Source organism: Apiospora hydei, assembly GCF_038363865.1.
Source record: "Apiospora hydei strain CBS 114990 chromosome Unknown utg000002l_segment0_segment0, whole genome shotgun sequence".
Classification (NCBI taxonomy): Eukaryota; Fungi; Ascomycota; class Sordariomycetes; order Amphisphaeriales; family Apiosporaceae; genus Apiospora; species Apiospora hydei.
The window spans coordinates 225,374-251,874 of record NW_027117361.1 but is presented as its reverse complement, the minus strand read 5'-3'; the positions used below and the strand labels follow the sequence as shown (position 1 = coordinate 251,874).

At 56.0% G+C, this 26,501-nt stretch overlaps 13 protein-coding genes across 13 annotated transcripts; 7 read left to right on the top strand and 6 right to left on the bottom strand.

The window, feature by feature from the left end:
* Positions 1-180: 180 nt before the first annotated feature.
* On the top strand, positions 181-561 carry PG997_000093 (uncharacterized protein; the record flags this gene model as incomplete). The annotated part of the gene is made up of 1 exon (XM_066804408.1): positions 181-561. The coding sequence occupies one exon, from the start codon at positions 181-183 to the stop codon at positions 559-561; it is 381 nt and encodes a 126-aa protein (XP_066674181.1).
* A 793-nt stretch (positions 562-1,354) lies between these two features.
* PG997_000092 (FAD-binding oxidoreductase) lies at positions 1,355-3,180 on the bottom strand (the record flags this gene model as incomplete). The annotated part of the gene is made up of 6 exons (XM_066804407.1): positions 1,355-1,365; positions 1,423-1,961; positions 2,041-2,374; positions 2,436-2,526; positions 2,716-3,000; positions 3,046-3,180. 6 exons carry the CDS (start codon positions 3,178-3,180, stop codon positions 1,355-1,357), a joined length of 1,395 nt encoding a protein of 464 aa, XP_066674180.1.
* Positions 3,181-3,677: 497 nt separating this feature from the next.
* On the top strand, positions 3,678-4,622 carry PG997_000091 (uncharacterized protein; the record flags this gene model as incomplete). Its single annotated transcript, XM_066804406.1, has 1 exon — positions 3,678-4,622. The coding sequence occupies one exon, from the start codon at positions 3,678-3,680 to the stop codon at positions 4,620-4,622; it is 945 nt and encodes a 314-aa protein (XP_066674179.1).
* Positions 4,623-5,049: 427 nt separating this feature from the next.
* On the bottom strand, positions 5,050-6,302 carry PG997_000090 (uncharacterized protein; the record flags this gene model as incomplete). Its single annotated transcript, XM_066804405.1, has 3 exons — positions 5,050-5,133; positions 5,247-5,614; positions 5,732-6,302. The coding sequence occupies 3 exons, from the start codon at positions 6,300-6,302 to the stop codon at positions 5,050-5,052; spliced, it is 1,023 nt and encodes a 340-aa protein (XP_066674178.1).
* Positions 6,303-6,885: 583 nt separating this feature from the next.
* On the bottom strand, positions 6,886-9,324 carry PG997_000089 (uncharacterized protein; the record flags this gene model as incomplete). Its single annotated transcript, XM_066804404.1, has 5 exons — positions 6,886-6,993; positions 7,049-7,842; positions 7,902-8,269; positions 8,324-8,485; positions 8,636-9,324. The coding sequence occupies 5 exons, from the start codon at positions 9,322-9,324 to the stop codon at positions 6,886-6,888; spliced, it is 2,121 nt and encodes a 706-aa protein (XP_066674177.1).
* Positions 9,325-11,165: 1,841 nt separating this feature from the next.
* On the top strand, positions 11,166-13,257 carry PG997_000088 (uncharacterized protein; the record flags this gene model as incomplete). The annotated part of the gene is made up of 5 exons (XM_066804403.1): positions 11,166-11,292; positions 11,868-12,131; positions 12,298-12,396; positions 12,436-12,550; positions 12,657-13,257. The coding sequence occupies 5 exons, from the start codon at positions 11,166-11,168 to the stop codon at positions 13,255-13,257; spliced, it is 1,206 nt and encodes a 401-aa protein (XP_066674176.1).
* An 11-nt stretch (positions 13,258-13,268) lies between these two features.
* Positions 13,269-13,619, top strand: PG997_000087 (uncharacterized protein; the record flags this gene model as incomplete). Its single annotated transcript, XM_066804402.1, has 1 exon — positions 13,269-13,619. One exon carries the CDS (start codon positions 13,269-13,271, stop codon positions 13,617-13,619), a length of 351 nt encoding a protein of 116 aa, XP_066674175.1.
* An 85-nt stretch (positions 13,620-13,704) lies between these two features.
* On the bottom strand, positions 13,705-15,168 carry PG997_000086 (Protein BTN1; the record flags this gene model as incomplete). The annotated part of the gene is made up of 2 exons (XM_066804401.1): positions 13,705-14,936; positions 15,030-15,168. 2 exons carry the CDS (start codon positions 15,166-15,168, stop codon positions 13,705-13,707), a joined length of 1,371 nt encoding a protein of 456 aa, XP_066674174.1.
* An 845-nt stretch (positions 15,169-16,013) lies between these two features.
* On the bottom strand, positions 16,014-17,417 carry PG997_000085 (uncharacterized protein; the record flags this gene model as incomplete). Its single annotated transcript, XM_066804400.1, has 4 exons — positions 16,014-16,215; positions 16,281-16,317; positions 16,387-16,749; positions 16,814-17,417. The coding sequence occupies 4 exons, from the start codon at positions 17,415-17,417 to the stop codon at positions 16,014-16,016; spliced, it is 1,206 nt and encodes a 401-aa protein (XP_066674173.1).
* A 1,653-nt stretch (positions 17,418-19,070) lies between these two features.
* PG997_000084 (aldehyde dehydrogenase) lies at positions 19,071-20,657 on the top strand (the record flags this gene model as incomplete). The annotated part of the gene is made up of 2 exons (XM_066804399.1): positions 19,071-19,189; positions 19,292-20,657. 2 exons carry the CDS (start codon positions 19,071-19,073, stop codon positions 20,655-20,657), a joined length of 1,485 nt encoding a protein of 494 aa, XP_066674172.1.
* An 840-nt stretch (positions 20,658-21,497) lies between these two features.
* Positions 21,498-22,949, top strand: PG997_000083 (uncharacterized protein; the record flags this gene model as incomplete). Its single annotated transcript, XM_066804398.1, has 3 exons — positions 21,498-21,568; positions 21,959-22,274; positions 22,323-22,949. The coding sequence occupies 3 exons, from the start codon at positions 21,498-21,500 to the stop codon at positions 22,947-22,949; spliced, it is 1,014 nt and encodes a 337-aa protein (XP_066674171.1).
* A 542-nt stretch (positions 22,950-23,491) lies between these two features.
* On the top strand, positions 23,492-24,342 carry PG997_000082 (uncharacterized protein; the record flags this gene model as incomplete). Its single annotated transcript, XM_066804397.1, has 2 exons — positions 23,492-24,085; positions 24,151-24,342. The coding sequence occupies 2 exons, from the start codon at positions 23,492-23,494 to the stop codon at positions 24,340-24,342; spliced, it is 786 nt and encodes a 261-aa protein (XP_066674170.1).
* Positions 24,343-25,498: 1,156 nt separating this feature from the next.
* Positions 25,499-26,074, bottom strand: PG997_000081 (uncharacterized protein; the record flags this gene model as incomplete). The annotated part of the gene is made up of 1 exon (XM_066804396.1): positions 25,499-26,074. One exon carries the CDS (start codon positions 26,072-26,074, stop codon positions 25,499-25,501), a length of 576 nt encoding a protein of 191 aa, XP_066674169.1.
* Positions 26,075-26,501: the final 427 nt, after the last annotated feature.

The window sequence follows — 26,501 nt, the reverse complement described above, 5'->3', positions numbered from 1 at the left end:
ATTGTACTCTCTGTTGTACATCAACAATTAGCTATATGGCCGTATCTCCAGATTTACTGCTTATAAATAGACCTAGGAACTCCTCCCGTATCTTCCTGGCAGTCCATATCTTCGATTGTATCAAGTCCCACCATTGCTACTTCCCTCTGCCGTCCCATAAACTCATCCGAAAACATCATCATGTCTCAGACACCTTACCAAGACCAGCCGCAAGAGCCTCAGCACAGCGCCATGTTCGAGGCTCTAGCCACAACAGGCTTCCAGTACGACGACATTTGCGGCTTGTTGCCCAACCAGCAATGCGTGCCGCCATACGATGAGCTGACGGACGGCAGCAGCGGCAGTGCCACTGCCGCTACTGGGCAGGAGGACGAGACGAGTGAGGACAAGAAGAGTAAGGACAAGAGGAGCGAGGAGACTGATGATGTACCTTACTCGGAGCGTAACGTTGAGGGGGACAACGACGAGTCAAAGCCGGTGAAGAAGCCTTGGTGGGGCGTGACGCTCAAATGGACCGGCTCTGGTAGTCGTCCCGTTATGTATAGCTCCGTCCCTCAGTAGTACGGTATTTTCTTTCTCATAAATAGCTAACGTTACTATACATTAGCTTAACTTAGTATCGAATCTAACTTAATGGGAAAGAGGAAACTAGAAATAGAAAAGGTATGTTAGCGATTAAATAGAATCTAAGTATTTAACTTCTGGCTATCACGTTGTGTTTAACTGGGTAATGGAATACATTCACAAGGTTCCACCCATCCCTTCCTGTTGCCTGGCCGGTCAGGTTACCACGGACCGGTCGTTATTCCCCGATCGTGCGCGTTTTATAAGGCCCAACCACCGCGCAGTGAGAGACAGAGCAGTCCATAGGATGTCTTTTTTTGCAAGATACATACCTCTCAACCGACATTCACCACACCAATTGGTAAAAGAAAATACTGGCCTCGATGTTACTTGACGAATTGTAAAGCGGTACAAAGCGCCCTACCTCCACCACAGAGAATATCACAACTTCACCTAACTTTTCCGACCTTCCGAACTTCTCTGATGGGGCTACGTACCAGGTGTGCATCGGGAAGAAAATCAACAGCCAGTGATCAGATCAGGCGCAACTCGGGAGGCAAGGGCAGGCGCGCAGGATGTCAAATGTAATACACATCCCCTATTGGCTGGCGTCACAATCAGTAACCATGTGCGACGTAACCATCCCAGTTAGCTTGCTTGTATTAATGCCATCGATGAGTAGCTGGTTCAGATAAGAGAGCGAGCTAAACCCCGCACCTACTCGACATACTCCCCTTTGGATCGCGATCTGCAGCCTTATGGCCTTGGCGGCCTGTTTTTCCTCATACGTCTAGCTCGCGCCTAAGCGAAATGCAAGTCCCGCCAATAATGGACTGTCCGTTCATCACCAACACTCACGCCTCCTCCCCTTTTGTGGACCCCACGGGTTGCTTTGGTCCCACCCCGACGGCGGTAACTTGAAACTGCCAGGCAGCAGCTTCTGAAAAACCTGATCCGGATCGTACCGCTCTGAGACCTCCCAAAGCTGCCGAACGTTCTCGACCCCGTAGCTCGCGATGACAGGCGCGCCCTCGGGCGCGTCGTTCATGAAAAGGTAGGGCAAATAACTCCCCTCGCGCCGCGCCGCGCCCTCGACCTCGTCGACGATGGCCTGGGCCGCGCGGCCGATCTTGTCATCGTCGGCCGCCGATGCCCATAGCACGTCCAAGTGGAATCGGTTCTGCGCCACGGGCTCCAGGCTCAGCGCGTGGCCGTCGTCGTTGTTGTTGCGCCTGCCGGCTTCCACCAGGCTGGGCGCGATGGGCTGCCAGCTGAAGACCCCGGTCCCCGTGGGGACGGACTTGATCGTGGCCAGGTGGGGCGTCGTGGCCATAATGTGCTCGATTGCCTTCTGCATTGACTTGGTCGCTTTGTGTGTCGTTGTCCAATGCTTGACCCTACCCGCAAAATAATAGTCAATGTTCTCTTCTCTCCATTTTGAATTACTGGTTGTTTCGCTGCTCTTGTCATGCTTACCGCGGCACTGCGGGCGTTGGGAACTCCCCCATAATATTGGTGGGCGTCTTGAGCCCGGTCGTATCCATCAGCGCCTCGATCTTGTAGAAATCGGAGAAGATCTCGGGTTTCTCCACGGGCTTGAGATAGACCAGCGTCAGAATCACGCCCAGGCCCGTTTGATTAGTAGCAGCGGCATTCAGGTTCATGTTCGCATACGGGTCCTTGTCGGGCAGGTGCTGGTACGCCGTGATGGCGTCCAGGACAGCACCGGTCTTGTCCCAGGAGAAGACCTTGGTTCCTCCCCACGCATCGTTAATTGAATATGTGCTTAGCGTGTAAGCCGTTACAACACCTCGATGAATATCAAAATTAGATACACAGTTGACTATATGCGAGGTGGAAAGCATTCATACCAAAGTTGTTGCTGCCACCCTTGAGGGCCCGATACAGGTCTGGGCGTGACACAGCATTTGCGTTGACGAGAGATCCGTCGGCGAGAACAACCTGAGAAGTATTAGTGAGTCTTGAGGTACTCGCAAAACACTGAAAGTAGAAAAGAGAGCATAGTGAAACACAACGTACTTCGTAATTGACGACGTTGTCACACACCAGCCCATGTAAGTCGGACAAGTAGGAAAGTCCACCTCCCAGCGGCAGCCCGCCGACCCCACAATCCAAGACCCTCCCTCCTACCACAGTAACTTTGTATGTATCAAGGTAATCATAAACGTCTCTCCATCGCAGCCCGGGACCGAGAACAACCTCTTTGGCCTCAGCATGGTATTCCAGGCGCCTCAGTCTCGACAGGTCAACCAAAACGCCATCGTCGGTGCTAGCAACACCCTTGGCCGCCATGTGGCCGCCAGAGCGGACCGCGAATTTGCTTTGATGCCCGACGATTAGGGGGATCGCAGTCTGCATCTGTGCCGTGGTCTCGGGCAGGAAGATACATGTCGGCTGGTCCCATGCCGTCTGGGACTAGTGGGCGTGGGCGAGAGGAGTGTACAAGGCATCGCCCGGCACGAAGGTTGCGTTGTTGTTGAAGGTCGCGCCCAGCTGCTGGCAAGCGGAAAGAGCGGATGGTGATCCAACTGCTGAGGAGCTGTTCAGCGAGCCCAGTCCGAGGACAAGTTGCACGGCATTGCTGAGCTTGTCCATGTTGCCTCTGTTAATGTCAAATGGTCGTAAAGGGGTTAGGTAGACGGATGGACTAAATACTGCTATATGTTCCTGGGGAAGAGTACAGTCTTATATACGCACCCGTAGTGGTGTGTGTGGGTCAATACTTGCATACTCCAACATTAACTGAGACAATGATATACGAGTTCGGACATCCTCCTACGCTATCACTGATACTTAAGAAGAGGCAAGAGCCGTGAATTGGCTGAGATTCCACAGTTTCTGAACTTCCGACTTGGCTTGTATGGCATAACCAACCGCTCGGGTTGCAGGCCAATGTAACCCATCTCGTTTCTTGTGTTGTATTATTTGGTTTTGTTGGTTCGTGGTTCCTACAACTCCACACCACTTCGGAAGTAAGGGATGGTCACCAAGTTGTGTTACTTATTTGAGGGTTTCCCCGTCTTTGACCTAACTACCAAGTCTCACTTTTGACAAACCAACGGGGTTATCTCTGAATATCGTGTCACTCCATGATGGCTGCCAAATTTGATACCACGCCTGAGAAGGAAGCTGGGGTTCTGACCTTCTTTCATCGTCAACTCACCTTTACTCCCGCTCCTGTCCGTGATGTCGATCTCTCAGGCCAAACAGCCATCGTTATCGGATCCAACGTCGGCGTCGGTCTGGAGTGCAGCCGTCAGCTTCTCGACCTCGGCCTGAGCAAGCTGATCCTCGCCGTCCGGGACGAAGCCAAAGGCCAAACCGCCGCTGCCGACCTAGGTCAGAATCGCGACGACAAAACCAGAAACGTAGCGATCGAGGTCTGGAAGCTGGACCTGTCCGACTATGATTCCGTCGTCGCGTTTGCCGACCGGGCCAACAAATCCCTGCCGACGCTCGACATCGTAATCATGAACGCGGCCGTGATCCCCTTCACGCTCTCCCTGAACCCTCGCACCAAGCATGAAGAGGGCTTCCAGGTGACGTACCTCTCCACGGCCCTGCTCACCCTGCTGCTCCTCCCCGTCGCCGCCTCGAAGCGGCCGCGCCAGAAACGCCCGACGCGCATCACCCTCGTCTCGACCGAAGGCGCCGCCATGTCCACCTTCACGGAGCGCGCCGCGGTCCCGCTCCTCCCCGCATTCGACGCGCCCGTGGTCGGCGGCGCCGGCGAGTTCCAGAACCGCCACTTCGCCACCAAAGTGCTGGGCCAGCTGTTCCTCGCCAAGCTCGCCGCCATCGTGCCGGCCGACAAGGATGTCGTCTTCCTCAACGCCGCGTCGCCGGGCATGTGCCACGACACGCAGCTCGCGCGCGGGATCGACGATACCTTGGCGGGCAAGCTGGCCAAGACGCTCGTTACGCGGCGGATGGGCTACACGGCCGCCGTCGGGTCGCGCAACGTGGTGGATGCGGCGGTGAACCACGGTGTCGAGTCGCATGGGCAGTACTTCTCTGGCCAGAAGATCAGACCGTAGGTTTTTTTTGCTCATTTTCTTATATTCTAATCATTGCATTGGGGCCAATCCCGATATTGACTGAGAAGCAGCATGGCGCCGGTCGTTTACTCGGAGGAAGGGCAGGGCATCATGGATCGGCTGTGGCAGGAAACACTGGATGAACTCTCCTTTGCTGGCGTGAGAGAGATTGTTCATAGGATTTCCAAGGTGCAATCGTAGTACAAGTCCTAAAAGTCCCAACTGACACCAAATAAAGAAGATGGGTTGCACTGTCCTGCAACCCCACGGCTTGGGAGCCAGTTCAAATCACAACGGAAATTCGAGCTAAGTGCGGGAGGTATTGAATGTGAGCCAATCTAAGGTCTTTTCTTCTTGAGTGTCACGATCCATTGCAGCAAAATATTTTAACTCGTATCACATTATAAGAGTTGCCTGAAAGCAACCCCTATTCTGGCTTTCCACCGCGTACCTCAAGAGTAGCTTCCTTACCCAGCTCTTCGAGACCTTGACCCTTAACAGCGATAGCGTCCTGTGTTTATTGACAAATAATCAGCAAACCACGTGCGAAGAATCAAAAGCGAAAGTTAAGTAGGAGAACGTGGCGGTAATAGGGAACCGTGATCACAACACACCACAACTTACCATAGCCTCCTGATCCCACCCCGCCGGCACCATCATGCCCTTCGCCATCTCCGCACCGGCGCCGCACCAGACCCGCCCCTTGGTGCGCCTCTCCGGCGAGGCGAGCACCTCGTCGACGACGGCCCTGGCGTACTCCATCGTGTCCATGCGGGTTACCCCGTCGTGCCCCTGTGCGCGCGCCTTGATGACGTACTCTATGGGCTTGTAGACCGAGCCCTCAGGCAGGACGAAGTCGTCGAAGTGGGTTTGGCCTTTCGATTGGACCGCGCCCGTCACGATCTCCATGACGTCGACGCCGAAGGGCTTCAGCTCGTGGCGCAGGGTCTCGGCCATGAACTCCTCTGCTCGTTTGAGGGCGGAGTAGGTTCCTGTTGAAATGGGGGCCCTCGCCCACCAGTGTTAGTTGCCAAAGTAATGCGGATTGTGAGGAGTGGACCGGGGGCCAAGAGAAGGGAGGTATCATCGCTAAGAAAACTGGTACTGACCTAGGTAAGGGATATTGACGTATCCCGCAATCGACGTAACAAACACCGCCGTCCCCTTCGCCCTCATCAACAATGGCGCAAACGCCTGCGTGACCGCGAGCGGCGCGAGGTAATTGACCTCGAACTTCTGCCGGACCTGATCCAGGTCCTCGTCGAGCAGCGGCATAAAGTGCGGCTGCGCCGCGTTGTTGACGAGAATATCCAGCCCGCGGAACCCGGTCTGCATTTCGACCACCTCGACGGCCTTGCGGATGTCCTCGGGCTTGGTCACGTCGAGCTGCAGCATGGCGACGTCGGACAGGCAGTCGACGGCCTGCATGTTGTTGCCGACGTGCCGCGCCGTCGCGTAGATGTGGTAGCCCCGGTCCCAGAACGCGCGGGCGAGGGCGGAGCCGATGCCGCCGTCGCTGCAGCCGGTGATGAGGACGGTGGGTTTGTCGTTGGAGACGAGGAAGGGCTGGTTCGGATCCCAGTCCGATTCGGGATCGGACTCATCATGGCTTTCCACCGGAGATTCTTCAGGAGGGGCTGGTTCCGGAGCCGGGGTTGGTTCTGGGTTTGCGTCACCCATCGTGCCAAGAGGGAAAGAGGACGATAACTAAGAAGGCAAATAGGAGATGGGGAATACACTTGAACTTTCCAAGTGTAGTCTTTCGGAAACAGACACACTCAAGCTATGAACATTGAAAAGGCAGCCATAACCCCTCTTCCAGTTGAAAATGTGTTGATTTGCGCTGGATATGCGTGTTCAGGGTGGGTGGCGGCCTGGGGCCTGGAACAGCGGCACAGACAGCGGCCGAATCCTTTCGGGGGACTATGGCCTATAGGATGGCAGACGGCGAGATTGTCGAACGACGACCCCGCATCTCTTCGGGTGGTACATAACTCACGTGTGTGATTGTGCACCGGGGACTATTCCCAAAGACAATATCAATCCTGGAGACAATAATAGGTAAATGCCTTGGGGAAATGTTGGTATGGTCGACAACATGGATTAATGCAGTAATGATTAGACATGTGCATGCTTCAATAGTCTATTAGACAACTATGTACAATAAAGACTACTAGACTAGGAATGATATTCGGCAACCCAGTTGCATTCCTCAAGCCCAGTAGCCCAGGAACCAAAGCCCCGTAGACAAATCCCAAGGCCCTCAGACCTTCCCAGCAGCGACATCCCGCACCGCCTCCGCGCTGATCTCCGCCGCCACCTTCCGGAACTTGTCCCCCAGCGCCTCAACCACGACCCTTGCATTCGGCTCCTGTGGCGCCGTCGGCCCACTGCGACCGTACCCGTTACTACTATTCCCGCCCGACGACACAAGCGAAACCGTATCCTCGAAACTCTCCTCCAGCCCGCCCAACTCCCCTCCCCTCCTCGCCCGCGGCCCCCTTCATCCCCGTCTTCCCCGACGCCTTGGCCCCCTTGACATCGCGCCCGCACCGCAGCGGCACCCCGTGGCCCGGCGCCGCGGGCGTGATGATTGTATCGTCGAGCAGCGCGTGCCAGCGCGCGAGGTAGACCCCGGGCCCCTGCATGCTGCGGCGCACGGCCGACTCGCGCACGCCCGCGAGCCGGTCCACGATCTGCTGAAGGCTGCGGCGCGAGGCCTCGTGCAGCTGCGCCAGGTAGTCGGCGTGCGCGTCCAGGACGGACGCGACCTGGTACTGCGTCTCGCGCGGGAGCGCGGCGTACATGTTCTGGAGGTCGCCACTCAGGGCGCCGGCGGCTCCGGCGCCAAACACAGCCCCGGTGCTGCCATTGCCGTTGTTGTGGTGGGATCGTTGCTGCTGGGTCTTGAGGGGGAGGGGCATGTTTCCGTTGTAGTTGGGATTGGGCGGGGCCTGCCGGAAGCTCGTGGCGGCGTCCTTGACCCAGTCGAGGAAGAGCTTCTGGATGTCGGGGCAGCAGCTCGAGACCTCGTGCAGGAACTTGAAGAGCGACGTCTTGTGCTTGCGGAGGAGGATCACGTAGTCCTCCACCGAGGGCGGCTCTTTGGTCTTCTTGTCCGGCTTGCCCGTCTTGATGAGGTCGCCGACGAACTTCTGGATCAGGGGGACGTATTTATGGAGGGATACGTTCGCGTGGACCGCGCGGATGATGGGTTCCACTGATTAAACGTCAGCATGCCTCTAGTAAGTCTGGGGGGAGAGCGAATAGACCACTTACTTGAGCTGGACGAGTCCTTCATCAGCGCGGTGAAGTAATCGGGATTCGATCGACAGGCGACCTTGATGATCTGCTCGCGGTCCCGCTGAGATAGCCTCGCCGAGTAGTACTCCTGCAGCATCGCGTGGTGGGCGTGGCTCAGGCCCGCGGCCAGGGCGGGGTCCTTGGTTGCAAGGATCGTGGTGATGATGGACTCGTGGCCCATCATGCTGGTGGCGCGCATCTCCTCGCGCGTGTCCCTGGAGCAGTTGACGTGTTCGTCGATGGCGGCAAAGTGCTTGTCGCTGGGCCGGCTCTTCTGCTTCTTGATGGCCTCAGCGGCCTTGCGGAAATCGCTGGCATCAAAGTCGACAATGATCGAAAGCATCCTATTAGAATGTCAGCCATGTAACCCCAAGTAGTGTGAGGTGTGTTGCACCAACCTCTGCATCAAGTTCATTCCGTCGTTGGCGCCCTTGGTGATTCCCATCCAGTTTGTGACGCCGCCCACCGTCATCTTGGAGAGGAAGAGCTTATTCATGGCGTTGATCATGGTTGCCGCATTCCCGAGCCGCAGCGTCTGGGCGACCATGGTATATGGATATCTGGCATTCACATAGTAAGCAACCGCAACGCGTATTTAGCGACTCCAAGGGCACCAGTTACACTACAACACATCGCATTCCACCCATACCCCGATTTCAAGGCTAGCATCGACCATCCTGCCGCAAAAAGGGGGTGATGGGACCACTCACAGTTTATTGAAGCTTTCGATGAGCTTTAACAAGTAGGGGCCTTCTGGCGAGACTGCAAAGATGTAGTGCATGAAGGTGGCCATGTGAATCACAATGTACTCGATCGAGTCCCCGACCTGCTCCGAAAAGCGGTCAAAGTCCTGCGACTGGCGGGCGTAGTGGAAGAGGCGCTCCAGGAGGTCGCCGTAGACGACGTCGCGGACGCAAAAGTCCCACGAGGCCTCGAACTCGGCGGCCGAGGGGCGGTCCGGGTCGAACCGCGGCCGGGGTGAGGCCCCGCCGGGCGCGGGGACGCCACCGAGCATACCGCGGGCGATGCCCTCCCAGAAGGCCGAGGCGGCGGTGGCGAGGGTCTTGCGGGTGCCCATGGAGCCCTTGTCGTAGCTCTCGGACAGGTCGGCCTCGCCGAGGCGCTGCATCACGGCGCGGTACTTGACGTTGTAGAAGTCGGGCGGCATCGCGCGCATCCCCGGCATGTCCAGGACGAGCCGGATGAAGGGCAGCTGCAGCAGCGGGGCGGCGGACTCGGGGCCGCCGCCCTCGGTGCTGGTGGAGAAGGGGTAGCCATAGCGGGCGATGGCGGTGGGGCCCTTGAAGCTCTCGATCTCCCGGTAGGTCTCGTGGTGGGTCAGGATGTCGAGCAGGGCCTGGAGCTGGGGGCCTGTGAGCTGCTGGTGGTAGTCGGACATGGTGGCGGCGGATGGTGTGGACGGGGTAGCAGTAAGATTCCAGATCTCAGATTCCAGATCACCTTGACTAAGCAAGAACTCCAATGCGATGGGCTCGTGACCAGATCTTTGTCATAATGATATCGACCCTGGGCGCTCGTTATATAAAACCGAAACCAGGGGCCCATCGCGAAGTCAAAGGCGCTTGTTCTACCGTATTCGCGGAATGCGCATGGTGGAACTGACGTCAGTGTCAAGTGTCAACAGGGCACGACCTGAGTGGACAGCGGTTGGGCTTGGGACGGATGCTGAAACGTGAGGCGGTGTACGTCAAGAATAAGTCTATTCCTGAGGGCCGTAAACATGGAGAATACAGATAAAAAACGAATGCGATTGAGGCGGTGTTGGCAGTCTGGTATTTCAAGTCGAATGTCAAATGCAGCGGTGCACGCAGGGTGCAACTGTCCACGAAACGCAAGGGCAAAGTCAAAGGGCCTGTCAACAGAAGCTTGACCCTGAGGTTAATAACCCGGAGCCTTTTTCTAGAAGGGGTGTTGCACTGATGGCTGTCTTCCCCGCAGCATTTCCTAGTGGTGCAACATTCCATTGCCGTTCGCCATGCGCAACACTCTGCAGCTGACCAGTACCAGCCGATATCCATGGACGCCCAGTCATTGGCGCGGCCACTAAACGTTGACTCCCGTTTCAAAAGAACGACCTCTAACTGGCCAAATCCCGGCACTGTAACCATGGGATAACCAGTGGTAAGTCCACTGTATGTACGCCACTTGATGCATAAGGGACCGACTTTCACTAATTACCCGGATTCTGCCCGGACCCGGCGTTCTCGAGTTCGTACCTGGCAGTTCGGATGCAACTAGCCACCTACCGTATAAATAGTACCGGCGTCCCGCGGAATGCCGTGGGCCCCCCTTCCCACCCCCTAAACTACTAGCGACCCGCCGGCTCAGTACTGAGCAAAGCAGCAGCTTAGCGGCAACAAGGCACGAGCTCGTGAAATGCCGTAAGTGCTTACGCAAACCACCACTACCATCATCGCCACGATGATCCAACTGGTATAAGTTTCTACACGAGTGAGTACATGGAGCAGCGTGGGGGAATACGCAACCAGCATGCTTTCCTAGTGCCTTACGTCAATTCATCTAAAGAAACGTTTGACTTGCACTACGTCCTAAATGCCTAGCGCGCCAGTCGGAAGGTCGACCGTTGGAGGCGGCGGCTCCTACATGAAAAAAGGGGGTAGAAGACCCAGTAGCCTAATTTAACGACATGGTCATGAAATAGGTGAGCAAGATCCCATATCGGATAGGGGGATGTCCAGATACAGCGGCCAATAGATTGTCCCGTTCCATTCTGGGAATGATACAAAACCTGGGGATTCAGATTGATCCGCCGGATGAAGCCAGACTGCTCACATCGCCTATATGGTGAGTAATCGCCATACTAGTCTCCATCCAGCATATCCGATGTTCAAGTTTCTAATCTCCTGGAGTTGACCAATAAAGAAGCAAAGCAGCAACGCCTGAACGTCGCGCACGTTTGCACCGCTCCCCATTGGCCCTCTTGAGCGATTTAGAGTTCGGGGCCCGAGTTATCAAAATTAAATGGGAGAGAGTTCGAAACGGAACAAACCATGATGCCACAGTGCCACACGGATATATTTTGCCACAACCAAACTTCGGATAACCAAGAACACAGGACGGAGGAATCAGAAAGCAGCGAAGAGATGCGGTTGTCCAAGCCATGGCGGTGCAAGCTGGGCAACGCATGCCCGTGGCCAATGTTGCGCCATCAGCCTTCGCAATGCCGCCCTGTAGGGAGCATCTATTGAGAAAACGAACATGATTACGGCCCGCGGAAGGCTGGACCACGACTGCAATATGTATCTGGCAATATTCGCCGCGGTGCTCGTGGCCTGCATCTATCTGGTCTGTCACAGGCAGTTGCGAACCTCGGCTGCTCCTTTGAGTGGGTTTTGCCAGCCAACGCAGGTAAAAGCCTGACTGGGTATTGGGCCATATTTTTCACAATCCCCCCCTCCCTTAAGTACTTCGTAGGCTCCTGGGGACGACAGCTGCATCGCGACGGTCACATTTCTTCCCATCCAATTCCCATCAACCCATCCCATACTGAAACCGAACTCTTTTCGTTTCTGATACCGTTTCCTCTGGTCTATGGCCGCGATTATGACGAAATAGTCACCTGACTGGCGAAACGGAAAGGTGAGGCCAAAGCTGGACTATGTCCTGATATACCTGTCAAAACTACCTCTACCGCATCTGGGAATATCAATCTGATTTTCCGAAAGGTCTCCTGTTTCTTCTCCCTCCTTGAATGATCGGGCCAAAAGCGCCGCATTCGCAGCTTCACACCGCCTGGGAACTGTGTTCGTCAGATACGCGCGCTGCGCCGAGAAATGTCGTCATAAGCAACATTCGGAACTTGATCGGTCCAGTCATCCAACAATTACGAGACCGGCAACTTTGCCACGGTAAAGACGAAAACCTCAAACAATAAGAACGACCGGAAAAGGAAATAGGAAGGAAGAAAGAAGATAAAACAGGACGACGATGCGCTTCCCCCGCTCTCGGTCATAGCGACCTGGCCGCACCCCAACTACACCGACCCGCCGACGCGGGGCCCCGAGCTGTTCATCACGGAAGTGACGACGCTGTCGGTGGCGCTCGTATGCCTCGCGCTCCGTCTATATGTCCGCGTGTACCAGCTCCGCAAGGCATGGTGGGACGACTGGGTCATGGTGGCCGCGGGCGTGTGCTGCGCGGCGACGACCGTCGACGTGATCTTGGGTGAGTTTTAGCTCTCCCCTTTTACCCCGCCCTTGACACCCAGTGAAGTAGAAACCAGAATGAGGAAGAAAGAAGAGAGCTAGAATGTGCAGAAGAAGAAGAAGTCGTTTCTCATAACCCGAGCTGATCCTCACCCGACCCTCCCGTCGTTCCCCCCGGACTACAGCCACCAAGTTCTACGGCTGGGACCGTCACGTCTGGGACGTGCCCTACTGGATGCTGGTCGAGGGCCGCAAGGTCTCGGCCGCGGGCCAGGCCTTTTTGTGTTTGCCTCGGGGCTCGGCAAGCTCTCCATCCTGATTAGCTATCTGCGCATCGCGCTCAGGGGGGACCCCGTTCCTGCGGCTCACGTGGGCCACCATCGTGGTCAACTCGGTCCAGATGCTGGCGTTTTTCGTGCTGCTTTGGGCGCAGTGTAGGTAAGTCAAAAGAAAATGGCTAGGTAGCCATGCTTCTGTGCTTTCTCTCGCCGCAGTCAACGTGCTAAATACATCGCGTGTGTTTCTGCTTTAGCCCCCCCTCCAGCTACTGGAACCTCTCCCGCACCGAATCCGACTGCATCTCCGAAGTCCCCGGCCTCCTCTCCCAAACCATCCTGACCGTGCTGATCGACTTCACCGTCTACATCCTCCCCATGCCGACCCTGTACCGCCTCTCCCTCCCGCTGCACCAGCGCCTCGGCCTCATGGTCCTCTTCGGCCTCGGCGCCGTCGTCGTCGCCGCGGGCTGCATGCGCACCTACTGGGTCTACCACGTGGAACTGGGGACCTACGACGTCACCTGGGAGGGCTACCAGCTCTGGATCTGGGCCGCCGTCGAGGCCAACCTGGGCGTCATTTGCGGGTGCGCGCCCATCCTGCGCTCGTTGGTGTCGGATGGCGGGGAGAAGTACCTAAGGACGCAAGCCAACAAAGACTCGGCGGGCGGGAATTGGTCGGGCCGGACCTCGACGGCGAATAATCACCTTCATAACGCCGGGGGTTGGCTATTCAGTACGGCCGCTGCTCCTCTAGGCGGTGGTCAGCGCAAGCGAGGTGGGGGCCTGACGGCGGTGGTGAAAGAGCGAGTACGACGTTGGGCTCCGCGACGTCGGGCATGGTGGTCGGGCGGCCCTACTTCGAAATGATGCGCATGGGCATGGAGACGGGCACGGCCCGGAGGAGCTCCGAGACGGCGCCCGGTGGACGCGGCGTGGAGTCCGGGCGATATTATTACGAGCAGCAGCATGATGACGACACGAGCGAAGACTCGCTGCATCTCCCGCGGCAGGTGCCCGATGACAAGTACGTCGCAGGCCCGGAAAGCCCCGGGCTGTCGAGGTCTTCCGGTTCGTGGCAGCACGTCGCGCTGGAAGAACCACCCTCGAGTCCCCAAAGTCCAGGAGTCCGCAGGTGGAGAGGCGTGTGTCGGAAGCGTGGCCGCTTGGCCCGTTTCCATTTGAGCATATCGAGCAAAAGGACTCGTGGAAACTGTAAGGGGTTGATATGATTTCCCGGTTATTTAGTTTATCTATCGATGAGCGTGCACATGGAAACATTATATGGCTATAGTAATAGTTAATAGCGTTGTCTACTTATCCAACCTTGATCCGCTTGCACCAGTCCCGGCCGTTGTGGACCTGGTAATTGCACAGCCAGGGCTCGATGCTCATGCCCACGAAGCCCGCGAGGCAGATGCCCGCGCTATCGCTCACGCTGGTGGCGCCGAGGCTGAACTCGCGCTCCGAGGTGGGCACGTTCTCCATGATCTCGGCGAACGTGTTGACGTAGACCGCGCCGCCCAGCAGGCCCTCCCAGAAGATCACGAGGAAAACAACATAGACACTGGGGATGAAGAAGAAGAGCGCATGCAAGGTCAGGAGCACGAGGTTGACGATCTGCAGGACGGACGGCAGGTACAGGTGCGGGATGCGGATGAACGCGATGGACGAGCGCGAGATGAAGACGCCCAGCTGGTACAGGAATCCGTAGAACGGGTAGAATGCGCGGTACTCGCTGAACGGTGTTCCTTGCAACGGGAAAAGTAGGGTAGGCGCAACACCCTGGTTGATACTGTACTCGGCCACGTAGACCAGCAGCAAGGGGAGCATGTACGGGAAGAACAAGGACTTGGCACGGCGCAAGTTGGCATTGAACCGCGCCGCCGCATTGTCGCTGGTGCCTGAGAACGCCGTAGCCGCCACCGCCGGCCCAGGAGCCAAGAGGCTCGCCGCCGCGTTGTCGGCGGGCAGCGCCTCCACCTCGTCCTGCTCCAAGTCCTGCTCCGGCAACGTCTGGTAGTCCTTCCGAGTCTGACCCTCGCGCAGCGGGCCCCGCGGCAGGATGACGAAGAAGCTGATGAGCATGATGACGGGCAGGAACGCCGAAGCCAACAAACTATTCCGGACGCTGAAAGCGAACCAGTCCGTCAGGGTGACGTAGAGCCCCGCGCCCACCAGGCCCGCCGCGCCCGTGCCGCTGCCCCAGGCCGCGAGGCTCATGTGCCCGTAGTAGTGCGTCAGCCCCAGGAAGCTGAGCTCGCCGCCGCCGCTCGTGAGGCTCGCGACGACGACGCCGGCCATCTTGATGCCGACGGAGCGGTCGGGCGGCGTGAGGGCGATGAGCAGCATGCCCGCCGAGGAGCCGGCGACGAAGCAGAGGATGCGGGCGGCGTAGGGGACGCGGTGGATGAAGTAGGGCGCGATCAGCTTCGTGAAGAAGGACGGGAGGACGTCGGCGAGGAGGACGACGCCCTTGGGCACGTCGGAGCCGACGAGGTCTTGGGCGGCGGAGAGGATGATGACATAGAGGACATTGTTGATCAGACCTAGATGTGGGGGAGAATAGGGCAGTACTCGTTAGCAAATGTCTTTCGTATTGAATCAGATGCTAGGGGAATTGGGGAGGCGGTCGGCCATACCGAAGAGCCAAAAGGCAATGAGAACTGAGGTGTCGGATTTGCGAAAGATGGCAGCGAGTCGGGCCCGGTACAAGGCCCAGGAGGAGGAAGGCGAGCCAGGCATTGGTAGAAGTCCAGAAGAGGCCGGAGACCGACTCATTCTGGATGTCGGTGTCGGGCGCAGCCCACCTCTTTCAATCCCAGCTCGTTTGCCTTGTTGCCTGCGCAAGAAATGTGTAGGATTTGGCGGCTTCGGTGTGCTGAGGGCGTGGTGTCGTCGAGAGAACCACGCGACCGAGAATCTGTGGCGGTTAGGGGTTCATGTGGTGCTTATCAGGAGGTCAGGATCAACGGTATGTCGGATGCACGCGACGCTGAGTTCCGGTGATGCATGTGCGTAGTGGCCTAGGCTGCTGTGTCCCATGTCATTTGGGGCCAGTGGGGCCTAGAGCTTCAGTTGGCTTATCGCCTTGCACCCTATTTTTAGGGGGCATGCAGCCTTGTGGGCGCTTTTGGCGGGGGAGCTGTAGCCTGTACAGACGGGCTGAGCCGATCAGCTCTCGCTACCTACCGAATCAGGTATTGCCCTTCTTGCTAGGCAAATTAACGCAGGCATGGTGGTTTCGAGGTAACTATCACGATCATTGGTTTTCCTAATACTCAATCAGCGCATACATGAACGGAAGATATCCCAGTTATACCCCGTGTGCCAATAACATCGGATCGTCATCTTCTGGTGACGCATGAACAGATGAACTCTGTCTCGTCTTGCTATGGTTACCTCAGATAGATATACCGATAGTTTTGGTATGCACAGTTCATATGTAGACATAAATATAGAAATAGCTCGGGTCAAACTTCATAGATAGAATCTCCCATAATTTGCTCCCAAGTCAACCGCCAAGATGGCATGTCAAATATTATTTCCAGAACGCTAAACGCCCAACTCCCTGCTTCGACTCTGCAAGCCCCCAACATCCGACAATGGAACCAGCGTACTCTCTCCTAGGATTCCGCAGCAACCATCTTCTGAATAATGGCCCTGCACTCGGCGGGGTCCTCAAATACATGCCATCGCTCCCGGGGGACGTCCTTAAACGCCTTTTCGAACCGTTTCGGCTCATTCTTGGACTCGATGCCGAGAGCCGCGATATCCGTCACCTTGCGGATAAGGATGAGCTTCACCCAGCCTGGGTACTTTCGATAACTATACATTATCTGTCAGTTGATCTGCATCGCATCATGACCTCAGAAAGTGGAAAGAGAACGTACATCTTGCCGTAGGACTCCGGGTCCGCTTGTGTAGAATCTGTCAAGCCAGAATATTAATAACCGCCGAGTATTGCCATGCGCCTCATGGGGGGTGGGGTTGTCTTACCGCCAATGCAAATAAACTTCCTCTTGGGGAGCCACTCGTGGATCTTGGTCATTCGTTCTGTCTTGTACTGTTCGGTGCCCAAGGTGATGCTCGACAGCAGCCCCGGTATAGACATCCAGCTCGAGTCTCGCAGGACGATGGTGCCGTGGGGATAGTGCTTGTCGCGGAAGTCGCGCAAGAAGGGGTAGAGGTTGTACGGCGACGCAGACAGGTAGAAGAAGGGCGACGTCTCCCGGATCAACGACACGATGTACTTGTAGAGCTCGGGCATGCCGGGGCACGGCTGGGGAGTGTCGACAAAGGTGGATTTCAGAATACCGATCGGATCGCTCGTCATCGTAACCTTGATCGTATCATCGATGTCTAGCTCGCTCGTGGTTAGTCTTGGCCAAATTTGGAAGGCTGGGTTTGCCATTTGCCAGCTCACCAGATATCACGCTCCAACCCTCAGGCTCGGCGAAGAACGTCCTCATCATGAGAACGCCATTGACGCCTTTCGGGACCTGCGCGAACGTCGGGGCGATTTGTGGGTGTTCCTCGCCCTTTTGTACCGGTTTCACATCGCTGCTGATGCCATTGCGACCACCGGGTCCCAACTTCAGGTTTTCTGTGCCCGCTTGGAGGGCCTTGACTTGTGTGCCGGGGCGGATATCTTGGATAAATGGCAGGACGCGCTCCTCGATCGTGGAATAATTCGGGTCGTTGTCGCTGAGCCCGATCTTCTTGGCGACGGAGGTAACAGCCTCGAGTACGGTGCAGGACGGCTGCTGCGCGAAGACGGCCGAGACGAACTCGGCCTCCCAGTTGCCGGTCTGGGCGTTCTTGTAGGCCGTGTTGTCGAGCAGCCATACGGTGTCGTTGCCGGCGACGGCTCGAGGTAGAGGGTTTCTGGAGCCGAGATAGGACAGGATGTCGCTGGCTTTGCCCTTGACGGACAGCATAGAGGAGGGAGCCTTGAATGTTTTCGCGTAGCTGGGCAGATCGGCCTCAGCCTGGTCGAAGCCGCACTCTTTTCTCGTGCGCCGCTGCATGTCGTCCGAAATCGATAGTATTGACGCCATCTTGCCTAGTTTCGAACTAGGAGTATGCTGTGAATGATATATAGACACGCCAAGCGGACGTGTGGTTAGTGGTAGAGACGAGGTCAGGAAGTGCTGTCTCGAGCGCGCGTGACCAAGCCGAGTAGTCAAGAGTCGCACAGAGGAGACTAGATCACGAGGGCGATATGACGGAACGAGCGACATAAGCATAGCATAGGCAAACAAGTGAGTGGAATGGGGTTTGGTTATATGTTATGGAGGTTGCAAACAACTGAAACAGGGAGTGGACGGGCGGCATTCAGCCCTGCCCTGCTGAGGCTGGTCCTTACATCACCAAACTCGAGCGGCCGGCGGCTACTGGTCGCGCTCCACGTTGGATGGAGCAGTCAGCCCAGGACTAGCGACGCTTCAGCTCCGCGACCAGCGATCGGCGGCAAGTATTGGCAGTGTCGGGCCACCAGACCGCAAGGAGTGACTCCATTGCCAAGGGCTTGGTATTGCCTGAGTGGCAGTCGTCGCCATTATGTCATGCGGCAGTAGGTCAGCCTACTGGTCAGCCTACCTCGGGGGGTTCCCCTTGTAGAGCTGCAGGAGCTGCAGGAACTTGGACTCGTTGGAGTGTTTGGAGGGTGGAATCAATCAAAATCCAAATGCCGTTAATTGATGACGATGAAACAGAGATGGTGCGCATTTAAGCGACCTAGCTAGCCCGGATCTCCACCAGGGGCCTAAATCGCCTGAACCACAGCACTGCGGGGCAACTCGACCGTGTCTGTGGCGCTGTGGCTGGTTATAAGCATTCAGGCATCAGGGGCGCCCCAAGTCCAAAAATAAACTGTCGCCGCCCAAGTGCGACCCTACCTTGTCCAGAGCAATAGCAATGATCGCCACCTTGTCGCAGGCCGGCATTCTGTTGCCATGATACCCCATGGGGAGCAGCTTGTGACAATTCTGGGTGCGATTATTTGCCCTGCTCCGTAAGGGTAGCTTTGAGCCTGTCGCTCATTCGCTTCTCTCGAGCTCGCGCGTTCGGTATTCAAGGTCCAACGACAGGCGAAGCATGCCAGATCCATCATGGGTGATGTTACACACGGCGAAGCTGCAATCTAGACCGAAGGTCTGTTATCCCAGGTGAAGCTGAACGCGCTTGTAGACTGGTAGGAGCCCTCCCTTTTCTGGATTGGAAAGCCAACCACCGACTGCGAGTGCAAGATCAACGCCAACGTCTACGTAGGAACTTGCGTGTGGTACATATGAGAAGCGGCAGTCGATGGAATGAATAATGAATACCATGGTAATTCTACCCCGCGTTCGGTGTTTGCCATTATGGTGTTGCACCATGCAACGACTGCTTCGTCGATCGGCGCCATTCTCGCCCGAATCTGCATCGTGAGCTCACGCCCAGCCAATACAATGCGACTGTAGACGGTATATGGCTTATACGAACTTGAGCCCCCTCATTCTCGTCTCGGTACTTGTATGCTACCATTCGTCTAGAATCTCGCATATTCTCATGTCTTATATCTCTTGATTGTAGAAAATAAGAATCAGTTCTATCGGCCTTTATCGCCTACGCCTGCTTGAAATTGTACTCGCAAAACCTCATTCGTACCCGTTCTGGACCTCCTCACTGTAATCTCCAACATGGATATCAACTTGACAGCCCCCAATGGGAAGAATATCTCCTTCTCGACGGGACTGTTTATTAACAACCAGTTCGTGAAGGGCAGTTCCTCTGAATCCTTGGCCAGTATTGACCCTGCGTAAGTCGCTCGTTCTCATGACAGTCAGTTTACGTCGTCAAGCGCATGAAGAGCCTTCACTCTCACTCCAACAACATGGTTGACGTGTGAACTCTTGACCAGCACCGAAGATCCAATCTGCTCCGTAGAGGTCGCCACGGACGCCGACGTCGACACCGCCGTCCAAGCCGCGCGTGCTGCCTTCGACAACCCAGCCTGGCGCGACCTAACCCCGGAGCAGCGGGCCGCGCTCCTGCACAAAGCCGCCGACCTGATCGAAGCCCACAAGGAGGACCTCTTCACCCTCCAAGCCCTGGACGTCGGCAAGCCCTTCCCCGCGTCCATGCACTTCGAGGCCCCCCACACGGCCGGCTGCCTCCGCTACTACGCCGGCTGGGCCGACAAGCTGCACGGCCAGACCGTGCCCGTCAGCAAGGACAAGTTCGGCTACACCCTGCGCCAGCCCGTGGGGGTCTGCGGCGCCATCACCCCTGGAACTTCCCGCTCACCACCGCGGCCCTGGAAGCTGGGCCCCGCCCTCGCGACGGGCAACTGCGTCATCATGAAGCCGTCCGAGTACACGCCCCTGTCGGCGCTCTACCTCGCGAAACTCTTCGCCGAAGCGGGCTACCCGCCGGGCGTCGTCCAGGTCCTCAACGGCCACGGCAGGTCGACGGGCGAGGCCCTCGTGAACCACCCGGGCGTCGACAAGATCGCCTTCACAGGGTCCGTCGCGACGGGCCAGCGGATCCTCAAACTGGCCGCGGGACAGATGAAGAGGACGACCATCGAGGCCGGCGGCAAGTCGGCCTTCCTCGTCTTCGCCGACGCCGACCTCGAGCAGGCGGCCAAGTGGGCCATCTCCGGCGGCTTCGGCAACGCGGGCCAGATCTGCAGCGCCAACTCGCGCATCCTCGTCCAGAGGGCCGTGCAGCAGCAGTTCCTCGACATCTTCTCCCGGATGGCCAGGGCGTCCAAGGTCGGCATGCCGTTCGACGCGTCCACCACGCAGGGCCCTCAGGCCTCTAAGATGCAGTATAACAAGATTATGGGGTACATCGAGAGCGCCAACCAGGACGGCGCCGAACTCGTCATGGGCGGTGGCCGGTACCAAGATCTCGGAGATAAGGGGTACTTCGTCCAACCGACCATTTACAAGGGCGTCACCCGTGACATGAAGATCTTCCACGAAGAGATCTTTGGGCCGGTACTCGCCGTCACCGCATTCGAGACCGAAGACGAGGCCGTCGCTCTGGCTAACGATTCGGCGTACGGCCTGGCCGCCATGGTATTTACCGAGAATATCAAGGTGGCCCATCGCACGGCTGCCCGTCTTCAGTCCGGCATGGTGTATATCAACGAGAGCAACAATGTGGATTGGAAATTGCCGTTCAGGGGGTCCAAGCAGAGCGGGTTGGGGTCGGAGCTGGGCGAGAGTGGCCTGGATGCCTATCTGGAGGAGAAGGTCATCCACCTTAATCTGGGGTGAAACCTCTGGCACTCGAAGAACTGTTACTCAGAATATGAATGCTGTCGTGGTTTCGACTGGACTTGGGTCATATCGTTCAAACTCAGCCCCTTAACTGGCCGGTTGAGCGTTTTGAAAACGCCCAACTCAATACTACCAGACATAAGAAGTTCGTCTGCGTCACTATATCTCCTCGTGGATGTGTGCAAGCAGCGTTGCCAGATTCTCTGCCTGTACGTTGGGTGGGGCCTGTAGGACATTGAGCTTGTTGAAGTGCCAATCCAAGCACTTACAAACCCCGTCTCGCATGTTCAACATGGCCGTGTCGCTGGGCCGCAAGAAGTAGGCAAACGAGCGTCTCGCTCTACCCATAGCTTTGGCATGGGGATCCACGCGAAGAAGGCTGGGTTGGGCTACTTCCTGGACAGGAGTCTCAACGAGTCGCCTACGTTGACCACGAGACGACCCGGTCGCGGCGACACCCACTGCCATTTACCAGTAGTAGTCCCATCGTTATCATCATCATCATTTGGAGAGGAAACATGCGGGCCGTCCAGTGTACCACGTAGTCAGGGACCAAACATGAGGGCGAGCTGGTATCTTGCACAACCAATATGCTCTCTTGAAGTCCCCAGCTTCAAAGTGGCACCATAGATGCATACCCATGAGATTAAATGCTTGGAGAATGGCAAGTCGATGCATCTATACAAAGAGAGGGGAATGTGATTCCATGATGCGTGGCTCCCACCTCGTCGCACGTCGTTGAAACAGAGTTTAGAGCGACCAATGTTACCTAAGTAGGTAGGTAAAAAATGAATGAGACAGAGCTCGGAACTAAGAAATGGCTTGATTGAAAGTGCCATGCCAGCCAGCTCGATCGCATCTTTCGCCCAAGTCGATCACGGGAAGTCCATGCTGTGGCACTTGCATCAGTAAGTTGTGGTAAATCCTATCTTTTCGCGCAATGTTCCCGCTGAGCAATGAGCCGAATGGTCTGTCTACTCGACCATCCAAATGTGGACACTATATGGAAGTCAATAAGCGTGATTTTAATAACCACACAAAACGGCGAACCCAGTAGCTTGTGTAGTGTAGTGGCTATCACTCCAGATTCTGATTAACCATCAATATTCTGGCAACCCCTGTTCGATCCAGGGCACGAGCTAAAATTTTGTCATCTTTTCAAGTCCCGAAAACTGCCCAATGTATTTCGAAATATTTGTCAATGACAGGGAGTATTGTGATCGCTTTTTTTGTCTGCAGATGCATTTAATACCCGAGTCACGCAGTTTCTGCATGCCGACACTGAATTGACGGTGTAGCTCGGTGACAGTTGTTGTGGCCCCACTAAAGGCCCTCGTCACCAAGCTCTTGAGCTATCGGGCATTAACACCCGACTGCTTCAACGGCTACTTGACTGATCAACTCAAGCATCATAAAGAATTTTACCATGGCAAGACACAGATACGATCCTTTCTCAGAGCTGTCTGTCAGCGGGTCCTCCGACTCAGAAGACGAGAAACCCGACCGTGCTCCCCGGCTAAGAAGCAAGCAACTGGAAACAGTGCCGCCGCTGATGCGACGTCATCATCGAGGGGCAATGCCACTGTCAGCTTATCCTATCCCGCCATGCGTGGTGTAACCTCACTAGGAATCTGCTAATCAGTTTGCGCTGGACTGTAGCAGCCCCCCAAAGAGACACCGCGCATCTCGGCCTCTGCTGCAAGAGCCGCTGGCGCTTGGATAAAGAATTGGCAAGACGCGGGGTACCCCAAAGCGCTGCTCCAGCAGGTCAGCCAATTCCGCAACAGCCCCGCGCCCAGCTCTGGCGGCGCCATCGCCGGCCTGGAGAAGATCCCCATCCCCAACGCCGTGCACAAGGCCATGGCTCTGGCCGGCGGCGGAGGAGGAGGCGACGGCAACAGTAGCAGCTCCAAGCCCGTCTACGTGGTCAGTTATATCCAGCACGGCCAGTACGTCGACTTCGAGCACAAGGTCCTGGGCGCCTACAGCAACCTCGCGGCGGCCACCGACCATCTGCTGGGCTACATACCCTCGTACAACGGCATGACCCACATCCTGGAGATGAAGGATTGGCAGCGCGGCCTCAACGCCGAGTCGTATCACAGCGGGGTGTTTTGGGACGTGAGCTTGGACGGGTGCTTGACCATCGTCCTCAAGGAGGAAAAGGGGACGCAGCGGATCGACTGTAAAGTCCAGGAGGTTCGGGACAAGCCGCCGCCCACCTTGCAGAAGCCAGACACTGCCGTTCTTTACCCTGATGTACCCAACGATTGGGTTACCGACTTCTGAGTTGGCTAGAATAGAAGGCACACAATATAGAACTGCTAAAGCTACCAGGAATCATATAGACAGATAGACTACGTACATTGGCTTTTCATTCTGGACATCGATCGTATTGTTGCAGATGGAGTCCTGGATTGGTGATGCTTTTTCGGGGGAGCTTCGGGCTTTCGGCAGGGCGCCCGCGTGCCTGGACGACAACCCCACCATCAGCCGACTGCCCCTCATGCAGGTACTTTTGCCGAAGGAAGTATGATGTAAATGATGAGACAGGTTCCAACATTGTTCAAAGACCCGACTTCACGTTCTCTTCTTCAAAGTTCTCATATTCCTCCAAATACACACGTGTCAGTCTGTTCATGTTCACTTGCCGACACTTGTTCTCAGCGCCAACGAAACCAATTGCAGCCTCCAGTATCCTGCGAAGACAGGTCTCCACCACTTACAACAGCATTTCAGTTTGTTACCGGAGCTTCCGCCCAAAGCCAGCGGTTACACCCCGCACCTTCACCTCATCCACCTCCATCAACAACCAAATCACCACCACCATAATGTCCGCCCCCAAGCGCCAAAAGACCTCCAAGGACGGCGTCCCTTACGAGCTCATCTACTGGCCCGGCATCCCCGGCCGCGGCGAGCACATCCGCCTGCTGCTCGAGGAGGCCGGCGCCACCTACACCGACACGGCGCACCAGGGCCCCGACCCGGTCCTCTCCATGATCGGCGCGTCCAACCTGGGCGACGAGTCGAACCCGCCGTACCTGGCCCCGCCCATGCTGCGCCACGGCGACCTCGTCATCAGCCAGACGCCCAACATCCTCATGTACCTGGCGCCGCGCCTGGGCCTCGCGGGCGACTCCTCTTCTGAGGACGACGGGGACGCCATCTACCGGCTCAACGCGCTCGTCCTGACCGCGCTTGACGGGCTGTCCAACGAGGTCCACGACTGCCACCACCCCATCGCTGTCAGTCTGTACTACGAGGACCAGAAGGAGGAGAGTTTGCGCCGGACCCAGGACTATGTCGCGAACCGCCTGCCCAAGTACCTCGGCTACTTCGAGAGGGTGCTCAAGGGCAAGGCCAGCGGTGAGGGACCGTGGCTGTACGGTGGTCGTCTGACGTATGCGGATCTGGTTCTGTTCCATGTGAGCAATCTTCCCCTCATATATCTGAAGGGAAAGTACTATGTTGGCTAATAATTGTTGTCTAGTGCGTCGATGGTCTGAAGTTCATGTTCCCCAAGGCGATGAAGGTTATGGAGAAGGAGCACAAGGGCGTGTTTGAGCTGTATGAGGCGGTCAAGGCACGGCCCAAGATCCAGGAGTACCTCGCCAGCGATCGGAGGCAGCCATACTCTCAGGGCATCTACCGACATTACGATGAGCTGGACATTACCGAGTAGAAAGGTACTTGGGACAATGCGACAGGGAGACTACTTCGCAAGCTTACTTAGTCCATCCACCGTAGGAGGAAATAAAGACGGTCATGGGTCTGAGCTTGATGATTGTGGAAGAACATTAGACCTCCACATCCTTTGTAGTTCTTCGTCATTGCCCTACTGTTATGGCTACAAGATTCTCTAGCCAATACGTTGGCGTTTAAGTACTGTCCAGCAGATTAAGGGTCACTGATGGTGTCAGATTGTGCATCGCATGTACGGCTATAACATTCCAGTGGCAATGGAGAAACCAGTTCTCTATTCAATACTAGGTGATCTGCGCCAGAAAAAAAAGCCCATCAGACTGCCAATGTACACACTCAATAAACCTGCGGAGCATGTTCGATTCCATGCTCTCATTTTCCTTTTCCTGCCTCTTTCTGCGTATGAACACGTAAAACCGAGACTGAATAACCACAGGCAAGTTTTCCAAGATAGTAGCAAAATTACACACAGATGATGCCGTCGAACCCGGAGTTTAAAGAGAGGGAACAAAAGCAAGCGATAAACAGGAAGGAAAACGAAGAAGAGACAGAAAGCAGAAGAGACAGGACGAAGGAGAAAAGAAAAATCAGCGGGGGGTGGAGTCATTCGAAAGAATAGAATGCCAACGACGTCCACAAGTGCGTAAAAGGGGCCTGCCCATTTGAGTCCAATTTCCAGGGGTGCGGGCGAAAGTCGGGATGTCACAGTAACGAGGGACTGGTGAAATAGCAAATTGTTCTTTTCCAACTTGGGCGCGTTGCCAAGTCAGCCGGCGCCTATCTCTTCGGGGGGATATCCGGTGAAAAGGCTGTCAGATGGACACGCCGAAACAAGGTCGTCGTTCTCCTCGAGTAGGCTGATAAGCCCTCGATCCTCCTCTGTCACTTGGCGGTAGAACGTAGGTTCGGCGCCCGCAACCCCTGTTTCGGATATCTCATTGCGACAAATCATCTGGCAATACTCTTTGTATCGGCCGTTGTGTGAGAAATCCCCGTAGACAACCAATTGGAGGGAATGGATGCCGTGAGGTCCGAAAACCCATTGCAGGAAGTGATGCAGATCTGACCGAAACACCTTACGGGCATCTTCGATTATGGAATGGATCATCGCATCACCAGGTGAGTTGAGGAGTGCCTCATCTTGACCTAAGTCTTGCCCGGAGCACCGCATGTGCAACAATCGGAGCGAAGTCTTGTGGCGGAAGGGAGAGAGTATCGGTGATGGCCGCCATCTCTGCCTCTTCATCATTAGATGTAATAGAGTAGTAGCCTATTTCAAACTCAAAGGTTCGTAACCTGATCGAACTCGATGCAGCGAGATACCGGAGGATATGATCCGTACCGGGGCAGAAGAGCAATTTGAGATGCTCAAGATTGGAAAAGGGGATGGACTTGACAATGGCGAGATTGTGGGCATCAAGGCTGATGTTTGAAAGAGAAAGACTCGTCAGAGCCAAGAACACGATGGGCTCAGGGCGGTGCAGCCGCAGCACAGTTTCGGAGAACGGCGGCATTGGAACCCTATTCCTCTCGTGGAAGAACTGATGGCAATACCACTCGTGGTTGAGCTCCAGCTTGGTTAGCTGCGGAGCCACTCGTAGGAGCAAGGCCCTCAATGAGTTGAAATCAGTGGAAGATGGGCCAGCCCAGGAAAACCCCCTCAGCTTCGAGAAACTCGATAATGCTGGGGGTGGAGGAACCTTGGGATGCATCGGATTGCTTGAGAGTGTCCATGCACAGTCTCCGGTCGTAACGAGTCGGAGTGACGTGATGTTCCTCTGGTTTGTCGGAAGGTAGCCTGTAGGACCGAGTATCGATTGAGGGGGCAAATACCAGTTTCCCAGCTGTAGAATAGTCAGGCAAAGAGCAAGCAGGGAAATGAAATAGTTTCCGGAGTAGCCCACCTGAAACTTTGCAAGATGCCTTCCTTGCATGCGTTAAACACAGGAAGGAGATTGCCTGCTATTTGATCTTCGATACTTTGCGCCTCCTCACAAGTGTGGAAGCAGTGTTCATGACCATTATCCACTTTATAGAACGGGGCTTTGATAGACAGAGACTTGGTGTATTGCAAATAACCATGTTTGCGAGCGAGAAAGAACTCCTCAGCATCATAAGCCGCCAGAAAGATGAGGGAAA